The 24,321-nt window shown below is 41.1% G+C and overlaps 1 protein-coding gene across 1 annotated transcript in view; it reads left to right on the forward strand.

Moving 5' to 3' along the window:
• PRMT7 (protein arginine methyltransferase 7) overlaps nt 1-24,321 on the forward strand; it is a 34,881-nt gene that overhangs the window by 4,884 nt on the left and 5,676 nt on the right. Inside the window, exons 4-16 of the mRNA XM_032230408.1 lie at nt 287-436; nt 5,071-5,179; nt 9,124-9,236; nt 10,926-11,167; nt 12,516-12,696; nt 13,134-13,261; nt 13,825-13,969; nt 15,510-15,593; nt 17,491-17,538; nt 17,903-17,992; nt 18,557-18,718; nt 19,395-19,469; nt 24,006-24,166. Of these exons, the coding sequence (XP_032086299.1) occupies nt 287-436; nt 5,071-5,179; nt 9,124-9,236; nt 10,926-11,167; nt 12,516-12,696; nt 13,134-13,261; nt 13,825-13,969; nt 15,510-15,593; nt 17,491-17,538; nt 17,903-17,992; nt 18,557-18,718; nt 19,395-19,469; nt 24,006-24,166 (1,688 nt within the window). The remainder of the gene's footprint in view (nt 1-286; nt 437-5,070; nt 5,180-9,123; nt 9,237-10,925; nt 11,168-12,515; nt 12,697-13,133; nt 13,262-13,824; nt 13,970-15,509; nt 15,594-17,490; nt 17,539-17,902; nt 17,993-18,556; nt 18,719-19,394; nt 19,470-24,005; nt 24,167-24,321) is intronic.

Below are 24,321 nucleotides of genomic sequence, written 5' to 3' on the forward strand. Positions count from 1 at the left end.
TTGATAATTTCTAATGAAAAAGTATTGAGTATTATTGCCTTCTTATTTTCAGATTGTCTGTATGCAATTATTCAAACTGAATTTTAGATGCTTAGGGTAGTTTTTCTCCTGTAGAACTGGTAAGGTCACATCTGGAATTATATAGAACATCTTTCAGAAAGTTTATCTTTTAATTCATTGTTTTGCAAATGATCACAGGTCCCCAAACTCTCGCGGTAGGGTGCATTTGTCCAGTCCTAAGAAATAGGAACACAGTGGAATAATGGGTCCTTCTTTCTTTTAACAGAACACGAAGTATTTTCAAGGTATTCGTGCTGCAGTTAGAAGAGTGAAAGAGAGAGGGGAAAAAGCCATTGTCCTGGACATTGGGACTGGCACTGGACTCTTGTCCATGATGGCAGTGACAGCAGGGGCTGACTTCTGCTATGGCATTGAGGTGAGCATCTTTCTCCCTTGTCTGTGCGTAATGCATGTGGATCAATTGAGTGGGAGACAGTTCTTGACTCTGAATGAAAAATAAAAGTTCTGTCCTGTTCAGAAAGCTCAAAAAGGTTCTTTTCTCTGGTGATTTCATATTCTTGAATGTTTCTTGAAATATGGGTGTTAACAAGGTTTACATCCCTGCTTTATTGTTGCTAGTATAGTGCTTGAGAACCTTTTGCCATGTTCCCACTTTGAGCAAAACCGCTGCAAATTCTGAGCATATTGAACTCTTTAGTTCTAATTCAAAGGAAGCCATCAGTATTCTCTCTTTTTTGCCATTCAAACCTTAGATTGTAGCCTTCTTATTAATTGATAGTCATAAATTGAGATATCTGTATAGGAATATCATTTTCTCAGTCTGAACTATTCAGAAGACAACTCTCCTATAGAGGCCTTCCTCAATTTATGACCATTTAACGATATTTTTCTAGTCCAAATGTAGTACAAATGTATGTATAAATATATATATAAAAATGTAGGACTAAGCTAAAAGCATCTACTGTTCCTGCCAGCCTTCTAAAAACCCAGCTGGTTCCAAAAAATGCTGAAATACCCTTTTTAATTGGGAGACTACCCAATCAATAACTTCCTCTAGTGAGCTCTCCAAGGTCCTGAAGATGCTTTCTTAATGCTCTCTTTTTCCAGAGTATTTTTTGTGAATCCCAGCGTTTAATTTATTTTCTTGAGGTCCTTGACTAGGACAGTCTCACTTCAGATGTGAATTGATTTTCAAACTTGAAAGGCAGAATGTTAATGGATGTGTACCAGCTTTTGAAGAATCACATTGCAGTCTGAAAAATGTGATTCATCAGATATGCTACCCTTGTAAACAGTAAAGAGGACACAATGTTGGAGATACTTTCTGTAGTAGATGAGTTCAGGAGCTCTGGCCAATCAGGATATAAAAGAAATATGTGGGATAGTGAAAGCTGCTGTAGCTTCTAATTTCTTTGTCATTGCAGTCTTTCTCATCCAGTAAATCAAACTGACATTTTAATATATAGATACACATTTAAAAAATAAACATTTTTTTCCTGGGTCCAAGGCCACAATCTAACTGTATGCTGGGGATTATGCTGAAAAGTAGTGAGTGGGACCAGGTTACAAACTCAACTTGTTTTGATTTGGTTTACATATAAATGTTGTTAAAATTAAATATGGCTGGTATGATTATTTTCTAGTCATGTAATAATAATTCCTTATTCTTTAAAAATAATAATCTGGTTGTTCCATTGGCTGGCTAAGCCCCAGGTTTTTGAAGGCCTCATTCTGCTTTGCTTACTGCTCCTATTTTAAAATAATAGCAATAGCCCAAAGACCTATATATTGCTTCATAGTGCTTTACAGCCCTTTCTAAGCAGTTTTGCAGAGTAAGCCTCTTGCCCCCAACAATCTGGATCCTCCTTTTACAGACCTTAGAAGACTGAGTCAACCTTGAGCTGGTGAACATCGAACTGCTGAACTGCTGGCAGTCAGCAGAAGTAGCCTGCACTACTGAATTCTAACCACTGCACCACTACAGCTGAATTTGATGTTTTCTGCTGTCCTAACCAAACTCTGCACAGCCTTCCTGTCCAAAATTGTATTACTTCCAAACCACACAGTAATAGTAGAGGGGGGGTGTAGAAGTGCACTAATGTGCCTATCGTCCCTGTCATTGTATTTTTATTCTCTTATTCTTGTTCTCGAGTCAGAGTCAGCCTATTGCCCCCAACAATCTAGGTCCTCATTTTACCGACTTTGGAAGGCTGGAAGGCTGAGTCAACCTTGAGCCGGTCAGGATCGAACTGCTGGCAGGGGACAGAGTCGGCCTGCAAAACTGCATTCTAACCCCTGTGCCACCAATAGTTTTGGTGATTTTATTTTTGAGGAGTTGATTTAAGCACTTCACCTAACTTGCATCCCTTGCCATTGCCCAGAGGGAAGATGTTGCATAAGGATCCATTTTAAGCAGGAGATTAGTTAAGGAGTTTAGTTCCTTAACTAAGAACATAGATGGGTTAAAAATAGAAAGCACTTCTCTCCTTCCCAATATTTTCTTGAGCAATCTTTATCCATGATGGCGAACCTATGGTACGTATTCCAGAGGTGGCACGCAGGGCCCTCTTGGCTGGCATGTATGCCATTGCCCCAGCTCAGCTCTCCGTGGCATTTCTTTCGTGAGCTCCTGTTTCCCTGAAAACGACGAAACAAAGGCTCACAAAAGAAAAAGCTCTCACCTCTGGCAGAGCTGCCGGTATTGGGATGCCCTGCCTCCTGCTGTCCAGCTGGTCTTCATGTCTCCGCTGCACATGTGTGCATGTTTGCACATGCATGTGCCTTGCAGTTTGGGCACATGCAGAGTTTGGGCGCTCGGTGCATAAAAGGTTTGCCATCACTGGTATAGAATTTTTTTTTTTTTTACAAAATCCATGCCAGGGTTTTTATGCCTGAGTTTGCACAATGGGATCAGAGAATATCTAAATTAAGACTTCTTGTGTATGAACTTCAGTATCTCAAAGATCTTCTGTTTTTGCAGCTGATAATTGCATGTATTTAGCTGAATCTCCTATGTAGAGCCTGCTTTGTCTTATGGTTAACAAAGATATTACACATGCAAGAAATCTGTATTTGCATCCAGCAGAATGGATTGTAAACTTTATGATAGATGTTTGTTGTAAAACACCAGCTTTTTCCTCCTTCATGTAAAAATGTAAAAAAAAAAGGTTTTATAGAGTTTCAAAAAGTGGATTTGTCTACAGATGCCTGAAACTGTACAAATTGTTTTCCCACTTTAGAGTCTGCTTATTAGCATGCAGACACTTAATTTTCACTTGGGTAGCTTCCAATAAAACCTCTGTGTTTTGATGATTCTGAAATAATAATAATAATAATAATAATAATAATAATAATAATAATAATAATAATAATGCTCTGATTAGATAGGAAATTTTGTATTTTGAGGAGATAGGTTTGGTTAGTTTTTATATTAAACCATTGACAAATTAAAGACTTTTTGGCCAGCAGTGGTCTGTAACCATCTGTGCTTTTCCTCAACTTTTAGTCTCACATTTACATTTTGGCAGGAAAGAAAAGCATTTTTGACAGCTTGCAATGTGGCAGGCATTTTATTTTTGTCAGGATTCATTAATTAATTAGATGCATGTTTTAATATAAACAGAAGCTCTGCAGCCGTGAGAACACAAAGTCGGAACACTTTGCTAAATTGTTATAATTTGCCTTGTTTGGACTGCCCAGGTCAGTGCAAAAATTTAACCCAGCTTTTGCCAGTTGGCAAAGAGGAATAAGTGGTCAACCCTTTCCAATGTAAAAAAGAACTGGAATGATTTGTTTTTAAGGTGGCATCAAGTTAATTTGAAAAAGCTGGCTCTTTATTGAAAGTTGTACAGCAGATACACTGTTTGTGCTTAGCTACGGTGCATTGTGATAACTGATGTTCAAAACTGGCTGTAGTAATTTTTTGGTGGTATTTTGAACCCAGAAAGTAGATCTTATTGATTTCTTTTTTCGGGGGAGAGTTTGGTATAGTGCAGGGGTCTCTCTATAAGACTTGTAGACCTCAACTCCCAGAATTCCCCAGCCAGGATGGCTGACGGAAGAATTCTGGGAGTTGAAATCTACAAGTCTTAAAGTTGCTAAGTTTGGAGACATTGGTATGATGACATGAGTATATAATGGGAACTGTTTCAAAGAAGATTCTGGTTCCATTCTGAGCAGTGGATTTGTAAGATGTTCTTAAAAGCAGAAACTCGCCCTTTTTTTTTTTAAGTTAACCTAGATCCTGTTCTGCTCAATGAAGGTTCTTCTGTAATAAGAAACGTAACAAAAGAAATCATAGACTTTCTACTATGATCAAAATTTATAGTCTTAAGACCAATCAAATGCAGTTTCCCGTGTCTCCTTCCTCTTTGGCTACCCCAAGAATGAAAGTAATGAAAACACTGTAAGACCTCTAAGTTTTGGGGCTAGATAGGCAACTTCCTGTTCATCCAGCTCAGCCTTTTCCAACTGGATGCCCTCCAGATTTATTGGACCTCTGTGCAGCTCTCAAATCCTCATCTAGCTTGGTCTTTAGTGGTCTGGTGGGAATTTGGGAGTTGTAGTCTGAGTCAGGAATGAGAAAGGCTGAAGTGAAGCTCAGGAGCTACAAATGAAAAGCAATTGCATTAGAACTGGGTTCTTCAAACTTGGCAACTGTTTAAGGGTTGTGGACTTCAACTCCCAGAATTCCTGAAGTCCACAAGTCTTAAAGTTGCCAAATTTGGAGACCCCTGCATTACAGCAACGAACTTCGAAGGTGTTCAGAGGAAAGCAAGCAGCAAAATCCCGTCCTTGTCTAAAAACTTGAGGATTTGCATGATAAAAACTACTTCCTCCTGCCCTCGATTTTTGTCATGGACAATTCAACTCCAAGTGACAGGTCTACACTGGAGAGCTTTTAAAAATTAATGAGGTAATATAGATGGCATATTTAAATGTATTCTGGATGCCCAGAGTCTACTGAAGCAGGCGGCCTTGACAAATTTAAATAATTGTTTTGAATTGTTGAAATGCACTGTACAAATACCAAGGATGATTACGTTGCAGGTCTTTAAACCAATGGCCAATACAGCTGTGGAGATAGTGGAAAAGAATGGCTTTGGTGACAAAATAAAGATAATTAACAAGCATTCCACCGAAGTTACTGTGGGACCAGGTAAGGTTTCTCCCTTGATTTACAGAGAACGGAATATTTTTTATGTACAGGTAATCCTCAACTCATAACCACAATTAAGCCAAAAAATTTCCTTGCTAAACAAGGCAGTTGATAAGTGAGTTTTTGGTCCATTTTACAACATTTCTCGCCACAAATGTTAACTGAGTCACTGCAGTTGTTAGGATTGTAACATGGTTGTTGAGTGAATCTGGGTTCCCCATTGACTTTGCTTGTCAGAAAGTCACAAAACTGGGATCACATGACCCCCATGATGGCAACCATCATAAGCGTGAGTCAGTTAGCAAACATCTGAACCATGGCAATGCTGCAATGTTCATACGTTACCCCCCCCCCCCTCAAGTGTTGCAACTTTGTAATGGTCACTTTATGGATGGTTGCAAGGCAAGAACTACTTCTTCTCTTTTTAAAAAGAAAGGATGTGTATAAAGCAGAATGTAATTATACAAATGTCGACTACAATCCAAGAAAATATTTTTTAAAAACGCAAGTAAATTAGAGGATTACTTAATTGAAATGTTCAGGGAGAAGATAAATCTCCCATCCTAGCAGTAATAAGATTGCTGTGTTGGCACTGTGCACCTCAGTGGAGTGCCATACCTAAGAAATATTTCACTTTCTCTCTCTCTCTGATTGCCATTTGCTGATAGACAGAATTGCATCTTTTCTTTCTGGGCCTTCTGCTGCAAAAATGCACAACATTATGTTATATCTGCATTTTAGCTCATAATCTGGTAGCTGTGAAGGAAACTTTTTAAATTTGTCTAAAGGAGAGGAAGTTACAGGATTATAGTTTAGCATTTCATAGCCTTTTTTCAAGGAAAGCATTTTCTGCTTAGGAAACTTCTCAACAAAGTTAATCAAGTTTTGGTTTATTCATTGCTGTGTGCTCCAAAACCTGTTGTGTGTTTCTCTCCATCCATGCATGCATGCATCCATCCATCCATCCATCCATCTATCTATCATCTATCTAGAAAAAATTTTATTCTGATGTTTTCAAACATCCCATGCAAAAACAATTTTATTAACCATGGTTTACTTGAGGTGTGTGAAATTTTGTTGTAAGTGCATAGAATATTCACAGTTCTGCTTAGTTTCACCTTTGCTCTTGCTCATTTGTAATAAATTTAGCTGTTTTTTTAGCTCTGCATCAGTATTCTAGCTTAAGGTATGCTGAAAACTAGCATTTAGTGATATACATAGAACAGCTGTTCCCTTTTTGAAATGTATCCCAGTGTATTTTGGGGGATAGGAATATTATTTTCCCGTACCAGTCTATTTTTTCCTCCTGAGCCTTCCAGGAACAAGAAGACAACTTCTTGTAAAATTGCAAATTCTGTGAAAAACGAATAGGTTCATTGGAAAAAGGTTATTTTAGAGCGCCTCAGTTCCAACAGGGAGAATTATTACCATGCTTATATTATACCCGCCCTGTGTTGTAACATTTAGGCTAGGATCACATACCATTGCTCATTTCACCATGGTTTGTTGAAGATGCTAAAATTGGCTAGATTCAGACTTAACCACATCACAGTGTAACAGATGGTGCAGGTCCAGCCTCTGTTTACTCTTTGGAGAGAGTGCACAATATGTTGGAAAAACTGGGTCTTTCTTTCTCCCAAACCCAATATTGAGGTTTTGGGGTGTTCTGTATGTGCAGTGAGAACATCATGAGACTCTGGTCTTAGTCATACAATAACAGAGTTGGAAGGGAGTTTGGAAGTCCTCTAGTCCCCTTCTCTAGCAGGAGACCCTATAGCACGTCAGACAAATGATTGTCCAGCCTCTTCTTAAAAGCCTCCAGTGATGGAGCACCCACAACCTCTGAAGGCAAGTTGTTCCATTGGTTGATTGTTCTCACTGTCAGGAAATTCGTTCTTAGTTCTAAATTCTTAGTACGTAGTAAGTAGTGACAGATTTTATTTTCCTGGGCGCCAAGATCACTGCAGATGGGGATTGCAACCAAGAAATTAAAAGATGTTTGTTCCTGGGGAGGAAAGCTCTGGCAAATTTAGACAGCATACTAAAAAGCTGAGACATCAGCCTGCCAACAAAAGGGTGTATAGTCAAGGTTATGGTTTTCCCAGTTGCAATGAATGGCTGTGCAAAGGAAGGCTGAGGGCCAAAGAATTGAGGCCTTTGAACGATGGTGCTAGAGAAGGCTCCTGCAAGTCCCTTGGACTGCAAGGCAATCAAACCAGTCAATCCTAGAGGAGAGCAACACTGACTGATCTTTAGAAGGCCAGATCCTGAAGAGGAAACTTAAATATTTTGACCAAGGAAGGACTCACTGGAGAAAAGCCTAATGCTTAGAAAGATGGAGGGCAAAAGAAGAACGGGACGACAGAGAATGAGGTGGCTGGATGGAATCACTGAAGCAGTCGGCGTGAGCTTAAATGGACTCTAGGGGATGGTAGAGGACAGGAAGGCCTGGAGGAACGTTGTCCATGGGGTCGCGATGGGTCGGACACGACTTCACTACTAACAGCAACAAAGTTCTTAGTACTAGACAACCCATGATCTCTTGAAAGATTTTGCTTTACCAGATTCCTCAAGGCCTTCAACAATGCCAGGGCTTCTATTGTTCTGCCTTCACTTGGAAAGTTGGGATACATTTGAAGATGTCTCTGCCTTGTAAATAACCCATAATCAAACAACAGCACATGAGAAGTTTTGTGACATTTTGTATTGTTTGTATTAGTTCTAAGTTGTCTTTGATTAGTTTCCATCCATTATGTCTTATCTTGCCTTCTGGTGCTTTGGAGAATAGCTTGGCTCCCTCTTCTTTGCGGCAGCCCCTGAGATATTGGAAGACTGCCATCATCTCTCCCCTATTCCTTCTTTTCACTAGACTAGATCCACCTAATTTCCTGCAACCATTTTGTTCTTTCCTTTGGATTTAACAGAAACTAGTGGCCAGAGTTGAAAGATCTGTGAGAGGAGGGAAATGGAAAAGGAACAGGAGACAGTTTCATGAAAGATAAAATAAATAATTGTCATTGCATCTCCTTCTCCTAGCCCTATTTCCTATGATTCAGTGGCAGCGGGACTGTTCTATCTCTTAAAAAGAAGATGCTGCCCATATGGGTAGTCCTTAACTTACAACTATAATTGAGCCACAACTGTGACTGATTTTACAACCTCCCCCCCCCCCCCCAGCAGTTAATGCTGCAGTTGTTAAGCAAACCCATTGTTTGCTATGAGGTGGTTGTTGACAGAAACTGGAAGTAAGCACCAATTTCCAGGAAAAAATGTTGTAAATGTCAATTGCATGACTATAGGATGTTGCAAACAGCTGTAAATTGATTAGGGGAGGCTAAAACATACGATGAATGGTTGCAGGAACTGGGCATGGCCAGTCTAGTGAAGGGCCAGGGGAGACATGATAGCAGTCTTCCAATATTTGAGGATAGGGTCAAGCTATTTTCCAAAGCCCCTGAAGGCCAGACAAGGAGTAATGGATGGAAACTGATCAAGGAGAGATTCAACCTGGAAATGAGGAGGAATTTTCTGACAGTGAGAACAATCAACCCATGGAACAGAAGTTGCCTTCAGAAGTTGTGGGAGCTTCATCACTGGAGGCTTTCAAGAAGAGACTGGACTGCCATCTGACAGAAATGGTGTAGGGTCTCCTGCTTGGGTGGGGGGGGGTTGGGCTAGAAAACTTACAAGGTCCCTTCCAACTCTATTAATCTGTTAAATCTGTAAATGTGGGCCAGGTTCCGAGTGGCCAAAATGGGGGACAAATTTCAAAACTTGAAATCTTGGCCTCAACGAGTACCATTTTTTCAGGGTCTGTCTTTAAATGGTTGCTAATCAACTGTATGCTTTGAGATCAAACAAATTTAGTAGAAAAGTCTAAATAAAACAGGTTTATTTGGGAACATTCCAAGCAGAATTCCAGAGTTTTGTATGATGCTTTCCAGACGGAGACATGGAATCTCGTGCAAACATCCTGATCACGGAGCTGTTTGACACTGAACTGATTGGGGAAGGGGCCTTGCCATCTTACGAACATGCTCACAAGCATCTTGTACAGGTAAGAAGTGAACTATGTCAGAGAAGACAAATTCACCTGTGCTTTATGTTGGGTAGAAAGACAGTCAACTTCCAAATTTCTCACGAAGAAAGATTTTCCAATTCCTAGCTGATCAGTTTTCTTCACTAGCTTACAACTTTCAAAATGATGAAATGAATAGGTGGGTGAAATGAGGACCCAGATTGTTGGGGGCAAGAGGCTGACTCTGTAAACTCCTTAGAGAGGGCTGGAAAGCACTACCAAGCGGTATATAAGTCTAAGTGCTATTGCTATTATCCTCTCTCCCTCCCTTCCTTTCCTTCCTTCCTTCCCAGTGGTTAGAATGTTGGGGGAAAGAAGGAAGGAAGGAAGGGTGGGTAATAGCAATAGCGTTTAGACTTCTGTACCGCTTCACAGTACTTTTACAGCCCTCTAAGTGGTTTACTGAGTCAACCTATTTGCCCCCAAACATTCTGGGTCCTCATTTTACAAACCTCGAAAGCATGGAAGGCTGAGTCAACCTACTGTGAAGCAGTATAGAAGTCTAAGCGCTATTGCTATTACCCTTCCTTCCTTCCTTCCTTCCTTCCTTCCTTCCTTCCTTCCTCCCACCCTCCCACCCTCCCTCCCTCCCTCCCTCCCTCCTTCCTTCCTTCCTTCCTTCCTTCTTTCCCAGTGGTTAGAATGCAGTATTTCAGGCTATCTCTGCCCACAGCCAGCAATTCAATCCTGACCAGCACATGGTTGACTCAGCGTCCTGTACTTCCATGGTGAGTAAAATGAGGACCCAGATTGTTGGGGGCAAATAGGCTGACTCGGTAAACTGCTTAGGAGAGGGCTATAAAAGCACTATGAAGCAGTATATAAGTCTTAAGTGCTATTACTATTATTTCCATTTGCAAAAATGGAGGTAATGTTGAAAAAACAGTGGTGGATAACATTTGTCATGCTCAGTTATTTCCGCATGGATTGTCCTGTGGTGAGTTGGTAGCAGCAAGATGGCCACGGGAAAATGTCTGTGCTGGGTTGGCCATGGCAGGATGCTTGGGGCGAGTTGGCCGCAGTGAGATTGTCATGGCGAGGTAGCCACAGCGAATTGTCCTAGACCTGATTCTGAAATCCCTGAAAGTACGTTTTTTGCCTAGCTGTTATTTTAAAGATAGAGCCATGGTGGCCCAGTGGTTAGAATGCAGGACTGCAGGCTACTTCTGCTGACTGCCAGCTGTCTGCAATTTGGCAGTTCAAATCTCACCAGGCTCGAGGTTGACTCAGCCTTCCATCCTTCCCAAGGTGGGTAAAATGAGGACCCAGATTGTTGGGGTGATAGGCTGACTCTGTAAATCGCTTAGAGAGGACTGTCTCTATGTCTGTCTATTTATTATCTATCCATCCATCCACCCATCCAATCTTTATATTTAAGAGCTGTGGTGGCACAGTAGTTAAGAATGCAGTACTGCAGGGCTAACTCACTGCTCACTCCAGGAGTTCGATCCCCATTGGCTCATGGTTGACTCAGCCTTCCATCCTTCTGAGGTGGGTAAAATGAGGACCCAGATTGTTGGAGGCAATAGGCTGACTCTGTAAAACCTTAGAGAGGACTGTAAAGTGGTATATAAATCTTAAGTGCTATTGCATGTCATTGTTCTTTTCCCCCTCCCAAAGCACATGAAGCGTGTTTGATTTCTTTCCTATTCATCCTTCAATGAACAGGAGGGATGTGAGGCAGTGCCTCATAGAGCCACCGTTTATGCCCAGTTGGTGGAGTCCAAACGCATGTGGTCGTGGAACAAGCTGTCTCCAATTCATATCCAAGCAGAAGGTGTCCAGAAGACCATTATCTTCCCACCAGAAATGGACGTTTGCCCTGGAGCGCCTTCCGTCTATGACATCCAATTGAATCAGGTGCCCACCCATGACTTTGTGCCTCTCAGTGAAGTCGTCCCTATGTTCAGGTGAGTGCTATCCTGTGGTGCTTCTTTTTAGGGATGTGTCTCAGGCCTGTAGCCATCTTTTCTTTTGGGTCTTTGCCTGCCATACTTTCTATTATTCTGCTATGCATTTTCTCTTGTGGGAAAACGGGAGAGGGGATTGTATGGAGGTAGATGATATGTAGCCATAACCAAATTCTTTCGAGAAAGCCAAGGTCATCCTTTGTCTTGGCATCTCTGTACCTGACCGGAACAGGGTGGGTGCAACTGCGAGCATGGCAGTGGGAGATTGGACCATGTGCTGGACTTGTGGGTGTGGGGGAAAGATCTTGAACTTTCAACTGGGTGGGGAAAACCGGGAAACTTTCAGATCCAGGTTTTCCCAGATGGGCCAACGTGGCTCTCTTAATAAATTGGAACTTTGAGCAATACTTTGCCTTGGACTCTCATTTACTTTTGGATGCTATTTTGGGAACCCTGACAATGTGTGTATTTTTCCTGATGCAGGTAATCTGCGACTTACGACCACAGTTGGGTCCAAAATTTATTGTTGCTAAGAGAGAAATTTGTTAACCTAAGCTTTGCCCCAATTTATGACTTTCCTTGCCACGTTTGTTAAACGAATGGCTGCAGTTGTTAAATTAATAACCCAGTTGTTAAGTGAATCTGGATTCTCCATTGACTTTCCTTGTCAGAAGGTTGCAAAAAGGTGACCATGTAACCCTGCAACTGTCATAAATATGAAGCAGTTGTCAGGCATCTGAATGTAAATCACATGACCATGGGATGCTGAAATGGTCATCTGCGTGAAAAAGGGTCATAATTCACTTTTTCAGTGCTGATCTAACTTTGAATGGTCACTAAATGAATGGTTGTAAGTTGAGGACCATCTGTATATCTTGTAAGTTTATGTGTCTGCATACATAAATGCAGACAGGGACGTGGTGGCTCAGTGGCTAAGACACTGAGTTTGCCAATCAAAAAGGTTGGCAGTTCAGCAGTTCGAATCCCTAGCACCACGTAACGGAGTGAGCTCCCATTATTTGTCCCAGCTTCTGCCAACCTAGCAGTTTAAAAGCATGTAAAAATGCAAGTAGAAAAATAGGGACCACCTTTGATGGGAAGGAAACAGCATTCTGTCCGCCTTTGGCATTGAGTCATGCTGGCCACATGACCACAGAGACGTCTTTGGACAGCGCTGGCTCTTTGGCTTTGAAACGGAGATGAGCACTGTCTTCTAGAGTTGGGAACGACTAGCACATATGTGTGAGGGGAGCCTTTACCTTATACATAAATGCTGCTTAACACTTAACCACCCAGGTGAAAAGCTGCCATTTAAAAGGAGCTGATTTCACTTCGCTGTTTTCCACAGTATAGATTTCAGTAAGCCTGTCAGCAGAGCTTCTGCGTCCTACACAGTGAAACTGAAACCCGTCAAGTCTGGCAAAGCTCAAGTGGTCCTTTCCTGGTGGGAGATTGACATGGACCCTGGTGGGTCCATCAAATGCTCGTTGGCCCCGTATTGGGTACAAAGCACTTTTGAAGAGAACCCGGTAAGCTTTCTAACACTTTGTTGCCTCACCAAGTATTTCATGGTAATAAGGATACCTTACGTGAAACCAATGAGTGAGATCATCTGCCTGTTTTGGTTCTGATATCATCAATATGCTGATGAAAGACAACTCATGTCCTTCGACTCTGGGCCAGCAGGCTAAAGCTTTGAGCTTCTGTCCTAGTCCCTGGAGGCTGTATGGATTTGGATGGGGGAGATCTGCCACAATGGCACTTCTGTAGCAAATGCAAAATGGCAACTGGAAAACGAATGCTAAAGCAGTGGTCTTGCCAACCAAGAGTAATCTTGCTGTTTGCTGCTGGAGTCCATGTTTTCTGCTCAATTCCCCAACGAAAGCTGCCTGCGACATTGCAGAAGTAATTGGCAATTCATTCGCTCTGCTTTTTTCAAACGACTCTTTTCTCCCATTGTTTTCAGTGGAGGGACCACTGGATGCAGTGTGTATATTTCCTTCCAAATGAGGAAGCTGTGACCCAAGGCCGGAGCGTCGACTTGACGGCTTTTCATGATGATTATTCTGTGTGGTTTAAGCTTCAAAAAAGCAGGTAACTCAAGGTGGGGAGTAGAAAGAGGAGCCGTTGATCAAATGAAGTGTGTCAGACTGGAAAAGCTTACTTTTCTTGACCTCTGAAAGTTGAGAGATTGTTAGGGAACATCAGACAACGGTCTAGAAATTCTGAGCGTCCTGTAAAACATCCCTTTGTTCCATAATTTTGGCTCGAGTAAGAGCTGATTTAAGGGACATGATGGTTCAGTGGCTAAGACACTGAGTTTGGCAATCCAAAAGGTCGGTTTGAATCCCTAGCACCATGTAATGGAGTGAGCACCTGTGCCTTGTCTCAGCTTCTGCCAACCTAACAGTTCGAAAGCACGTAAAAAATGCAAGTAGAAAAATAGGAACCACCTTTGGTGGGAAGGGAACAGCGTTCTGTGCACCTTCAGGGTTTAGTCATGCCGGCCACATGACCACAGAGATGGCTTTGAAACGGAGATGAGCACCGCCCCCTAATGTCAGCAACAACTAGCACATATGTGCGAGGGGAATCTTTATCTTAAGAGCTGATGTGAGAGGTAGGGGTCATTTTGCTAATAATAGCCAATCCTGCAGTTTTAGAAATGAAGGATCAAAGACTTCTAAACACATCGAGAGGCCAGTGTGTGTGTGTCAAGCCCACCTGTTGTGGAACCGGCCACGTTTCGGAGAACTAGGTGACGGGGACCGCACATCGTGCTATTTTCAAGCTCTGAAGAAGGTAAGATTTAGAGAATCACCTGTGATGACTTCCTGGCTTGATGTCTGGGTTGCTTTGTTCACTGGGGGAATTATCCCTATAACTCTTATTTAGCTTTCCATTGCGAACAATACTAGTATTTCCTTTTTCTTTGTCTCTGCAAAGCATTGTTTCCCAAGCTGGCATCTTTCAAATGTGTTAAGACTGCAAGTCTTCCGAATCTTCAGCTCATACGACAGATCCTAAAAGCCTTTGACGTACAGTAGAATAAAAATTAAGAAATGAAAGGTTATGAATCTACATGCTTATTACAACAATTAGAGTTTTGCAAACCACTAACCTTATTAAACATGTATTTAAATACTGTATGATTGTTAAGTTTAGTCTGAACCAAAACAGTAACTTCTATAATGTTGACAAGCTAGATTAAATTCTCTGATTGAATTCTGTAACGCTAATTCCGTGGAACACTTTTTACTAAGGAACTGTAATCAGATTTGTCTTGTCTTTAGACCTGTGCCCCCTAACTTCTGAGATTTAAGTAAAGCTTACTCAGATATTTCTGAGACTACATTATTTCTGAATTTCTAAGGTCTGAACTTTGGTGATTCATTAATGCAACTCCATAGTCATACTACTCAGCCGTATTTATTGTTGTGATTTTGCACATTACCTTGCTAAGACAATAAGCTATTATTCATGCAGATATGAAAATAGAAAGGAGATCTCATATTTTTATGACAAAATGTTTCTTGTATGACACCAGAGGTAGAAGCAAAGAAATTTGAAAGTTTATTCATTGAAAATTGATCCTAATTTGTCAAGCAACAAGCATCATATGAAGAAAAATATCATAAGAACTTACTGGATACAGTTTTCCTTGTTAGGGTATCCTGAAAGGATTCCCCAGAAATAGAAGAAAGACTAGATATTTTTTAAAGAAATCTTTTAATTTTTGTGCCTTTGAGTCAGGATTGACTCCCGGAGATTGCCTAAAATGGTCCTTGCAAATTTCTTGGCAAGATTTCAGAAGTGGTTTCCCATTGCCACCTTCCTAGGGCTGAGAGAGAGTGACTGGCCCAAGGTTAGGCTTTGTGCCTAAGGCAGGACTAGAACTCATGGTCTCCCAATTTCTAGCTTGATGCCAATCTGCTGCTGCTTCTAAGAAATCTACCATCTTATTTACTTGGGAGGGGCAATTGTTTGAATGAATGGCCATATTGTCAATCAAATCTTATTTTGCAAAAAGTTAATGGGTTAAATCCTCAAGCAAAAAAAAAAAGTTTCTGAAGAAAACTATGATTTTGCTGCAGAAAATCATAGTGAGCTGGATATTTTCTCAGGAGCTGATCACTTGAAGATATGGATTTCTTTTGCAGGTCGTTGCCTGCTTACTGTAAGTTATGTATTTGTTTGTTTCCTTGAAATACGTTAAGTGCTGCTTGATTGATGAGAGTTTCAGACAGCCATCAAATAGGAGCCACCTGTGGTCTTTACAAATCAATGCTGCAGTCTTTTCCTTGTGTTGAAACTACTAAGATGTTTTCTGTTTTCTTGGAAGGTTCTTAAGCCGAACAGCGTCTGCTTGAGCATGAGTGACGGTAGCCTTCTCCCGGTCTTAGCTCATCACCTTGGAGCAGAAAAGGTACCAAGTTGTCCCGTTTAATTTTTTCTTTTTACAGTATCAATATAGTATACAGGTAGTCCTCGACTTACAACAGTTCTTTTAGTGACTCCTAGATGTTACAATGGCACTGAAAAAAGTGAGTTAGGACTGTTTTTCGTGACAGGTATAGATGGATATAGGTATAGATAGATAGGATAGATGATAGATAGATAGATAGATAGATAGATAGATAGATAGATAGATAGATAGATAGATAGATATTATCTATCTCGATAGATAGATAGATATGTGGATGGATGGATGGATGGATGGATGGATGGATGGATGGATGGATGGATGTAGAGAGATAGATACACATACATATCTTAGATAGATAGATAGACAGATAGAGGTATAGATATAGATCATTGATAGATAAATAGATAGATAGTTAGACAGACAGACATATCATAGATAGATAGAAAGATAGACAGACAGATAGAGGTATAGATATAGATCATTGATAGATAAATAGATAGACAGATATATCATAGATAGATAGATAGAGAGAGAGAGAGAGAGAGATAGATATGTGGATGGATGGATGGATGGATGTAGAGAGATAGATACACATACATATCTTAGATAGATAGACAGACAGACAGATAGAGGTATAGATATAGATCATTGATAGATAGATAAATAGATAGATAGTTAGACAGACAGACATATCATAGATAGAGAGATAGACAGACAGACAGATAGAGGTATAGATGTAGATCATTGATAGATAAATAGATAGATAGTTAGACAGACAGACATATCATAGATAGATAAATAGATAGATAGATAGATAGATAGATAGATAGATATAGTGATAAAGATAGATAGATAGATGTAGATATACACACACACGACTCTATACATATTATTTATGTGTGCGTGCGTGCATGCATGCCAACCATGACACACAAAGTCACAGCTATCCAGAGAGCATCTTTCTCTACGTTCTCAGTCTGAATGCAGGGACACAGTCTTACTGGTTTAATGAATCAGCTCCTGTGAAGCAGATGCCTGTGCCTGAACGGGGCGAGCTCACAGCTGGTGTTCTTTTGTGAGGTTTCTCAGAGGACATGGCAATCTTGGAAAATGTGTCCCAGCCCACAAACAGCCGTTTTGCTCTACGCAAGACTCAGAATGTCCCGAAAGATGTTCTCTGGGGAGCTGTGACTTTGTGTGTCACGGTTGGTTCCCAACCTGAGAACAGTTGAGGGCACTGTTCTTTGCAAGCAGTGAAAAGACTTGTTGGAACACGGGAAACCTCTAGGAAGAATATCAGAATGGCTCCAACATAATGTAGAAGGGAATAAATCGTTTCTGTTCTGTTCATTTGCGGTCACCCTGTGTTTTTTCAAACTTGGCAACTTTAAGATGTGTGGACTTCAACTCCCAGAATTCCCTAGCCAGCATGGTGGGCTTTAATCCCACCCCAGGCCTTCTAAACTGGTTTAGAATAATGAAGCCAACCAGTGGAGGGATTCAAAAATGTTTTACTGCTGGTTTTGTCGGTGTGGCTTGGTGGGCATGGCAGGGGAAAGATTCTGCAAAATCCCCATTCCCTCTGTACTCCAGAGGAAGGATACTACAAAATCCCCATTCCCTCTCCACTCCAGGGAAAGGATACTGCAAAATCCTCATTCCCTCCCCACCCCACTAACCTGCTTTCCAGCTCCGTTCTTTTGTGCAGGGCAACAAAAAAGACCCAGCCAATCAGCTGGGATTCGGGAGGCAGTGAATAGATGGGGGCAGGGCCAACCAGACGTGGTATTTGCCGGTTTTCTGTACGACTCAAAATTTCCGCTACCAGTTCGCCTGAACTGGTCAGAAACGGCTGAATACCACCTGTGAAGCCAATCTCACATTCTTCTTCTTTTAGGTGTTTACGCTGGAGTGTTCTTCGCTTTCTCGCTCACTCATGCAGAAAGTAAGTAATAAGTATTTTTTGTCAAGATTTTGCAAACATAAAGCATTGTTTTTCAAAGTCACTGTGTCTTCAGTGTAGTCTTCTCTCCCAGGTGAACTCCCATAGACTCATTATTTCCCCACCATGGCTTGGTTATGAAACATTAGCAGCCTATACTTATCTTACATGCTGGGCTTTATCTATATAGATATGTATATTTTATAAAAATCAAAAGTAAGTGTCTGAGAGCATGGTGGGCGGTATCAACATTTGATATGTGTCCATATTTATTGTGAATGCTTTTCCGGCCCCAACTATTTTTAAAAAAATTATTCAAAGGAGCATTCACAGTTTTTCTTTCATTTTTCTTCCCTTTCCCCTAAAGATTTTTATGGCCAACCGTTTGGAAGATAAAATTACAATCCTAGAGAAACCCCCGGAATTGTTAACCCCCTCTGATTTTGAAGACAGAAAGGTAAGGCATCTGAACAGGCAACTCCAGTTGGGTGATGGATGTGCTACTGACATGCTTTCCCTCCACTTGAAGCTGGGGTGGTGAAGCCACGGATGTGAAGAGGAACCAGGGTGGGAGAGGATCCTTTCAATCTTCAGCCAGTCTTGCCCAGCAATTTAGGGGATTTTCCTAAATTTGGATTTCCCAGACTTGGAAAATGTGAGCCAAGAAGGCTTTCTGGGAGAATTGGTTAAAATCTCGCTCTCCGGTTGCATTTCCTTCCCCTGAAGATCATTTCTGCGTTCTGCAAGAAATGATTGCAGGGGCCATTAATTCAATTCAAGACAATGAGTGAAATGAAAGAGTAAATTAATGAATGAATGAATGAACAAGACTGCAGCCATACCTCTCCTTTTAGCCACAAGGAGAATATAATTGTGCTGCTTTGCAGGATAGGAAGAGATTGACCAAGTAGTAGTTGAAAGATTGTTGGGGTTGTTGATGAAATTTTTTTCTGGGATTTCTACCCACATAGGCCTGGTTCAAATATTCATGTCCTCCCCCACCCCCTTCTCTTTCCCTGAGATATCCCTTTTGATCGCTGAACCCTTTTTCTCTACGAGCCTGCTGCCATGGCATAATCTATTTTTCTGGTATGCCCGGACGGCATTGGAGAGTCATCTCAGCAGTGATGTGACTGTCCTTCCCCAATCGGCTTCTCTCCACCTGATGACTGTGGAATTCAAGGTAAGGATATGTAATAATTTGTTTTAGTTTCAAAGTTCTTTTGTCTAAAATAAGTTATTTTATACCTTTATACCTTCCATTTCTGTGTGTAGAGTAGTCTTGGTGTCGCCAACATGTATAACATCAAAGTTCCAATTTTTTCCCCAAATCTTTTTCCATCAAAACCAAAAGAAAAGTCTCTGGTTTTCTTTCTATAATCAAACAGGGTTGTGTTTGACCTTGAGGGGTGAGGTGGGTGGGCAGAGCCAGCTTGACATCACTCATGTTGGAGGTACCTGTATGGCCAAGTGCTAAGGCAGGACTTCCCTCAGACCCACCCTTCCTTCCTTCCTTCCTTCCTTCCTTCCTTCCTTCCTTCCTTCCTTCCTTCACCAGCTTACTAGAAGTTTTCCCTAAATAAATTGCCTCGTCTTGAAGTATCCGAAGTCATTTCATCACAGTCTTCTTCACTCTGTTTACATGTGTTCTATAATTATAGAGATCTTTGAATGTCTATGCAAACCTATTCTCTTCCTCAGTTATATAATTAGCCACACTGTGGCCAAGAACTTCTGCCAAATATAAAGTTTCTAGTATACAATTTGACACTGCAGACTTCTAATACTGTGAACCAATTTTTGCATTTTAATAGAATTTACAATGCTGAGAAAAGCTATTTGTTTTTTTCCTCCACCAGGATTTGTGGCGAATCCGAAGCCCTTGTGGTACCTGTGAAGGTTTTGATATGCGCATTATGGATGATATGATAAAGGTGAGTTATCACCCGGTGAAAGGCCAAATGAATCATGACATGGTGAGATTAGTCTTTTACATAGTAGTAGCTAGAATGTGCATGAAATATTAAATTGTTGTTGTTGTTAGTTGCAAAGTCATCTCCAACCCATTTGCGACCCCAAGGACCCCATTCTTCCAGGACTTCCAGTCCTCTACCATTCTGTGGAGTCCATTGAAGCTCATGCCGACTGCTTCGGTGATTCCATCCAGCCACCTCATTCTCTGTCGTCCCCTTCTTCTTTTGCCCTCAATCGTTCCCAGCACGACACTCTTCTCCAGGGAGTCCTTCCTTCTCATTAGGTGGTCAAAGTATTTGAGTTTCCTCTTCAGGATCTGGCCTTCTAAAGAGCAGTCAGGATTGATCTCCTCTAGGACTGACCGGTTGGATTCGCAGGAGTCTTCTCCAGCACCAGAGTTCAAAGGCCTCAATTCTTTTATGCTCAGCCTTTCTTATTGTCCAACTTTCACAGCCATCCATTACAACTGGGAAAACCAGAGCCTTGACTATACACCCTTTAGTTGGCAGGGTGATGTCTCTGCTTTTTAGTATGCTGTCTAGATTTGCCATAGCTTTCCTCCCCATTTGCGGTGATCTTGGAGCCCAGCAAAATAAAAGCTGTCACTAAGGAGAGTGCAAAAGTTGCTTGAAACTCAACATTAAGAAAACTAAGATCATGGCATCCGGCCCTCCCAATTTCTAGCAATAAGATGGGAAAACATTAAATACATGTATTTTAAATGAAATCCATGATGTAAAACTTGATGAATTTTGATTACAATAATAAAATCTAATACAAACTAAACTTTAAAAAGGAAAAAGAGGTAAAAAGTGCAAGGAAAAAGGAAAAAAGAGAAAGAGAAAAATAATACAGAAAGAGAAATGTGTAAATGACTTCCAACCTTCCACATAACAAATATAAACAAGTTTAGTAACTCTCCATCCCCCTGGCAAAGTGTCTATAAAGGTTTTTTGTTTTTTAAAGTCATCACATAAACCTCCTTTTACTTTTAAAAGTCTTAATCTTTAATTCATTCAAATATTGCTATATAATTTGATTTATCTTCATCTCTTCTGGGTCCCGTTCTCATTGCAGAGTCTTCCTCAAGCCTATTTTTTAAAAAATCCAATAAGAAAGAATTATATAGGGTACTTTCATAGTTTATCACTTGTATTTTCCCTGTTGATTTTTAAAACATCAGCCATTTCTTTTGGTATATCCAGTGAGACATTTTTTTGCAAGTCAATCCAATTAAACAAGGCATACCCAGTTCTAGCAACCATTCATCATATGTTTTAGCCGCCAGTCCCCTAATCATCTTTGTTGCTCTTCTCTGTACGCTTTCTAGAGTCTCAACCACAATAAAACACAAAAAGCCTAATAATGTAAGAACAGCAACACTCCCATGCCTTTAAAAATAGTGCTACCATATTTTTGGAGTATAAGACGCACTTTTTTCCCTAAAAAAAAAAGGGTGAAAATCTGGGTGTGTCTTATACACTGAATACAACATTTTTTGTCTCACGAAAACCCGCCCCCTTCACCAAAATAGCTGTGCATAGCCTTTGGGAGGCTTCCGGAGTGCTCCTGGGGGCTGGGGAGGGCAGAAATGAGTGAAAAACGGGCCATTTTTTGCTCAAATTTGCCCCCCCAACCCCCAGAAACACTCTATAAGCCTCCTAAAGGCTATGCATGTCCTTTTTTGGCAAAAAGGGGGCCATTTTTGTGAAAAATGGGCCGTTTTGGGGAGGTCTGCAGAGTGCAAAAACTATTTTTAAAAAAATGTGCCTCCCCCAAATCTTGGTGCGTGTTATACTCTGAAAAATATGGTAATCCATTAAAAATAATTACAAAACTGCAGTGGGGCAATTGTGTAACAATCCTAAGCAAACAATACAAAACAGTCGTGGTGATCAAAATCTTCGCCGCAGCCAAAACTCTAAGCCGAGAAACGAAAGTTCAATGATGTTGCTTAAAATACCGAGTTCCTCCCACGAGGACCTTTGTGCCACATCCTTTTCGCGATAATAAGGGGTTTGCAGGTCCTCAACCCTCATTGTCGGAGAGCGTAGGACCAATTAACTTAATTGCAAAAATGTGTAGTTATTGGAAAGTACTACTTAGAAATGTCTGGGATGATGGCTTTAATGAGTCACATTAGCAGCTGTGAGGTTGCAGCAAAATCTGCTGTGAAAAGGGCACAAACACGGAGCCCTTCCCCAATTAAGGAAGACAAATCCTCTCCCGGTTTTCTCGTCATGCCTTCTGCTTTGGACCTGTGCATATGCCACAGGTTCACTTGGGTTGCACATTAGGTCAAACCTGGGTTGTACGTTTTTGTTAAGGTTGCATTCGACCAAAATGAAACAAACCACAGGATCCCTGAGGACTGACGCAATGTGTCAACCCAGACATGATGGGTTATTTTTGTCTTCCTGGCTTTAGAGGAGCAGCAGGTAATGTAAACCTGTCCTGTTGGCATTCACCGCAAAAGAATAAAGTAGAATAGAATAAGAATTGAGAAAGAATAAGAATAGAGACAGAATAGAATAAGAAGAGCAAAAGAATAAGAAGAGCAATAGAATAGAACAGAACAGAATAGAATAGAAAATAGTATAGAATAGAATAAAATAGAATAGAGAATAGAATAGAGAACAGAAAGAATAGAATAATAATAATAGAATAGAGAATAGAAAGAATAGAATAATAATAATAGAATAGAATAGAGAACAGAAAGAATAGAATAATAATAGAATAGAAAATCAAAGAGAAGAGACCTTGGAGGTCTTCTAGTCCAACCCCTTGCCTAGGCAGGAAACCCTATACCACTTCAGACAAATGGTTATCCAATCTCTTCTTAAAACCTTCAGTGTTGGAGCATTCATAAGTTCTGGACGCAAGTTGTTCCACTGGTTAAATGTTCTCACTTTCAGGAAATTTCTCCTTAGTTCTAGGTTTGTTTTCTCCTTGATTCGTTTCCACCCATTGCTTCTTGCCCTGCCCTGAGAACAAGAAACTCCTGGGACATTTTTATTACCAAGAGTAAAACTTAATGACAGATCCATACAGGCACCAAAGAAGCAAAGCCAGTTTTGAGGTTTTTGTCGCAAGCACATTATGACAAAACCCCTTTTTCCTTTTCCCAGGCCGCCCAGTGTGCATTGTCCACCAATCCAGATGAAGCATTTTATTTTTGGGAAAACAGTCTGCATCTTTTGAAAGCCTTCAGCTCTTGAACTGGGGGGAGGGGGTTGCAAGATTTTCTCAAGCTGCAAACGGCTTCCGTGTGTCTTTGGCGTTTAGTCATGCCAGCCACATGACCATGGAGGCATTTTTGGACAGCGCTGAATTTGAAACGGAGATGAGCACCGCCCCCTAGAGTTAGGAATGACTAGAACATATGTGCAAGGGGAACCTTCACCTTATTTCTCTCTTCGTTTAGTTTCCATCCATGGCTTCTTCTCTTACCTTCTGGTGCTTTGGAGAATAGGTTGCCCTCCTTTCCTTTGTGGCAACCCATTGCTATCATGTCACCCCTAGTCCTTCCTTTCACCAGACTAGCCACTCCCAATTCCTGCAACCGTTCTTCTTGTTTTCTTGCATGTTCTTTGACTTTCCTGTCCAGCCTAGAGGTGTGGGATCTCTTAGTGGTCTCCTATCCATGTAGTAGCCAATAAAAGCTGCTTAGCCATTTTACATCGACCCAGGAAGAGGCTCTTGCTTTCCTGTTCTGGTGGACATCTGACTGATTACTATGGGTACTGGGTTTCTCAACCTTGAAAACTTCAAAATCTGTGGATTTCAACTCCTAGAATTCCCCAGCCAGCATGGGCTGATGCAAGAGAGATGGAAACTAAACTTACAAATACTGTAGCCTTTTTGCTTTTGAATAGGGCTGGTATTTTGCATATATTTTATAGGTTGGAAAGGACCACTTAATGGCTAGATCTACATTTTAAGTATATATCTGTTGTTTTATGTGCTATCATTTCAAAATGATTGCAAACTAGTAAAGATAAAAGTAAAGGTTCCCCTCATACATATGTGCTAGTCGTTCCCGACTCTGGGGGGGGTGGGGTGCTAATGGGAGCTCACTCCATTACACGGCGCTAGGGATTCAAACCACAGAACTGCCGACCTTTCTGATCGACAAGCTCAGCACCTGAGCCACCACGTCCCTATTGCAAGGTTGTAGAACATTCAATAATGATGGTCAGGCCACTTGAAGTCTCACATTGTCCAAACTAGAATGGTTCCCTTCGTGGCTTTTTAAGAGTGATTTGGGGTTTACTGTAACCAATCCATAAATTCAGAATCTGAAACAAAAACTTTAGAATCTGAAACTATTCTCATTCTTTCTGTTTTATAAAAAACGTTTCGCAGTCTTGAGTCATTAATCGTTCACCTTAGTAAGCCACCTATTGGTCTACTCCCTCAATACTGTGCAATTTCAAAGGAGTTCTTCTTTCTAAATTCTGCGGCGCTGACCCAGTTTTCCTTGCCATGTCCTTTAGAATTCCTTAGACTTCCGAGAATCGCGGGAAGCCGAGCCCCATCCGCTTTGGGAATACCCTTGTAGATCCACCTCGGATCCCCTCACGGTTCTGACATTTGACTTCCAACAAGCTATACCACAACATCCTCTCACAGAAGAAGGCATCCTAAACCTGTCAAGGTCAGTATCCGGGGGAGGGGGAGGGGGAACTAAACTGCAATATTGAATGTTTTATAGGACGCTCCAAGACACTGTTTCCGAACTGGGAGGACTTCCACCAATGCGGACTTCAACTTTTGGAGTTTCTCGCTCAGGGTGGCCTTTGCTGAGAATTC

The sequence above is a fragment of the Thamnophis elegans genome, chromosome 14 (assembly GCF_009769535.1).
Source record: "Thamnophis elegans isolate rThaEle1 chromosome 14, rThaEle1.pri, whole genome shotgun sequence".
Taxonomy (NCBI): Eukaryota; Metazoa; Chordata; class Lepidosauria; order Squamata; family Colubridae; genus Thamnophis; species Thamnophis elegans.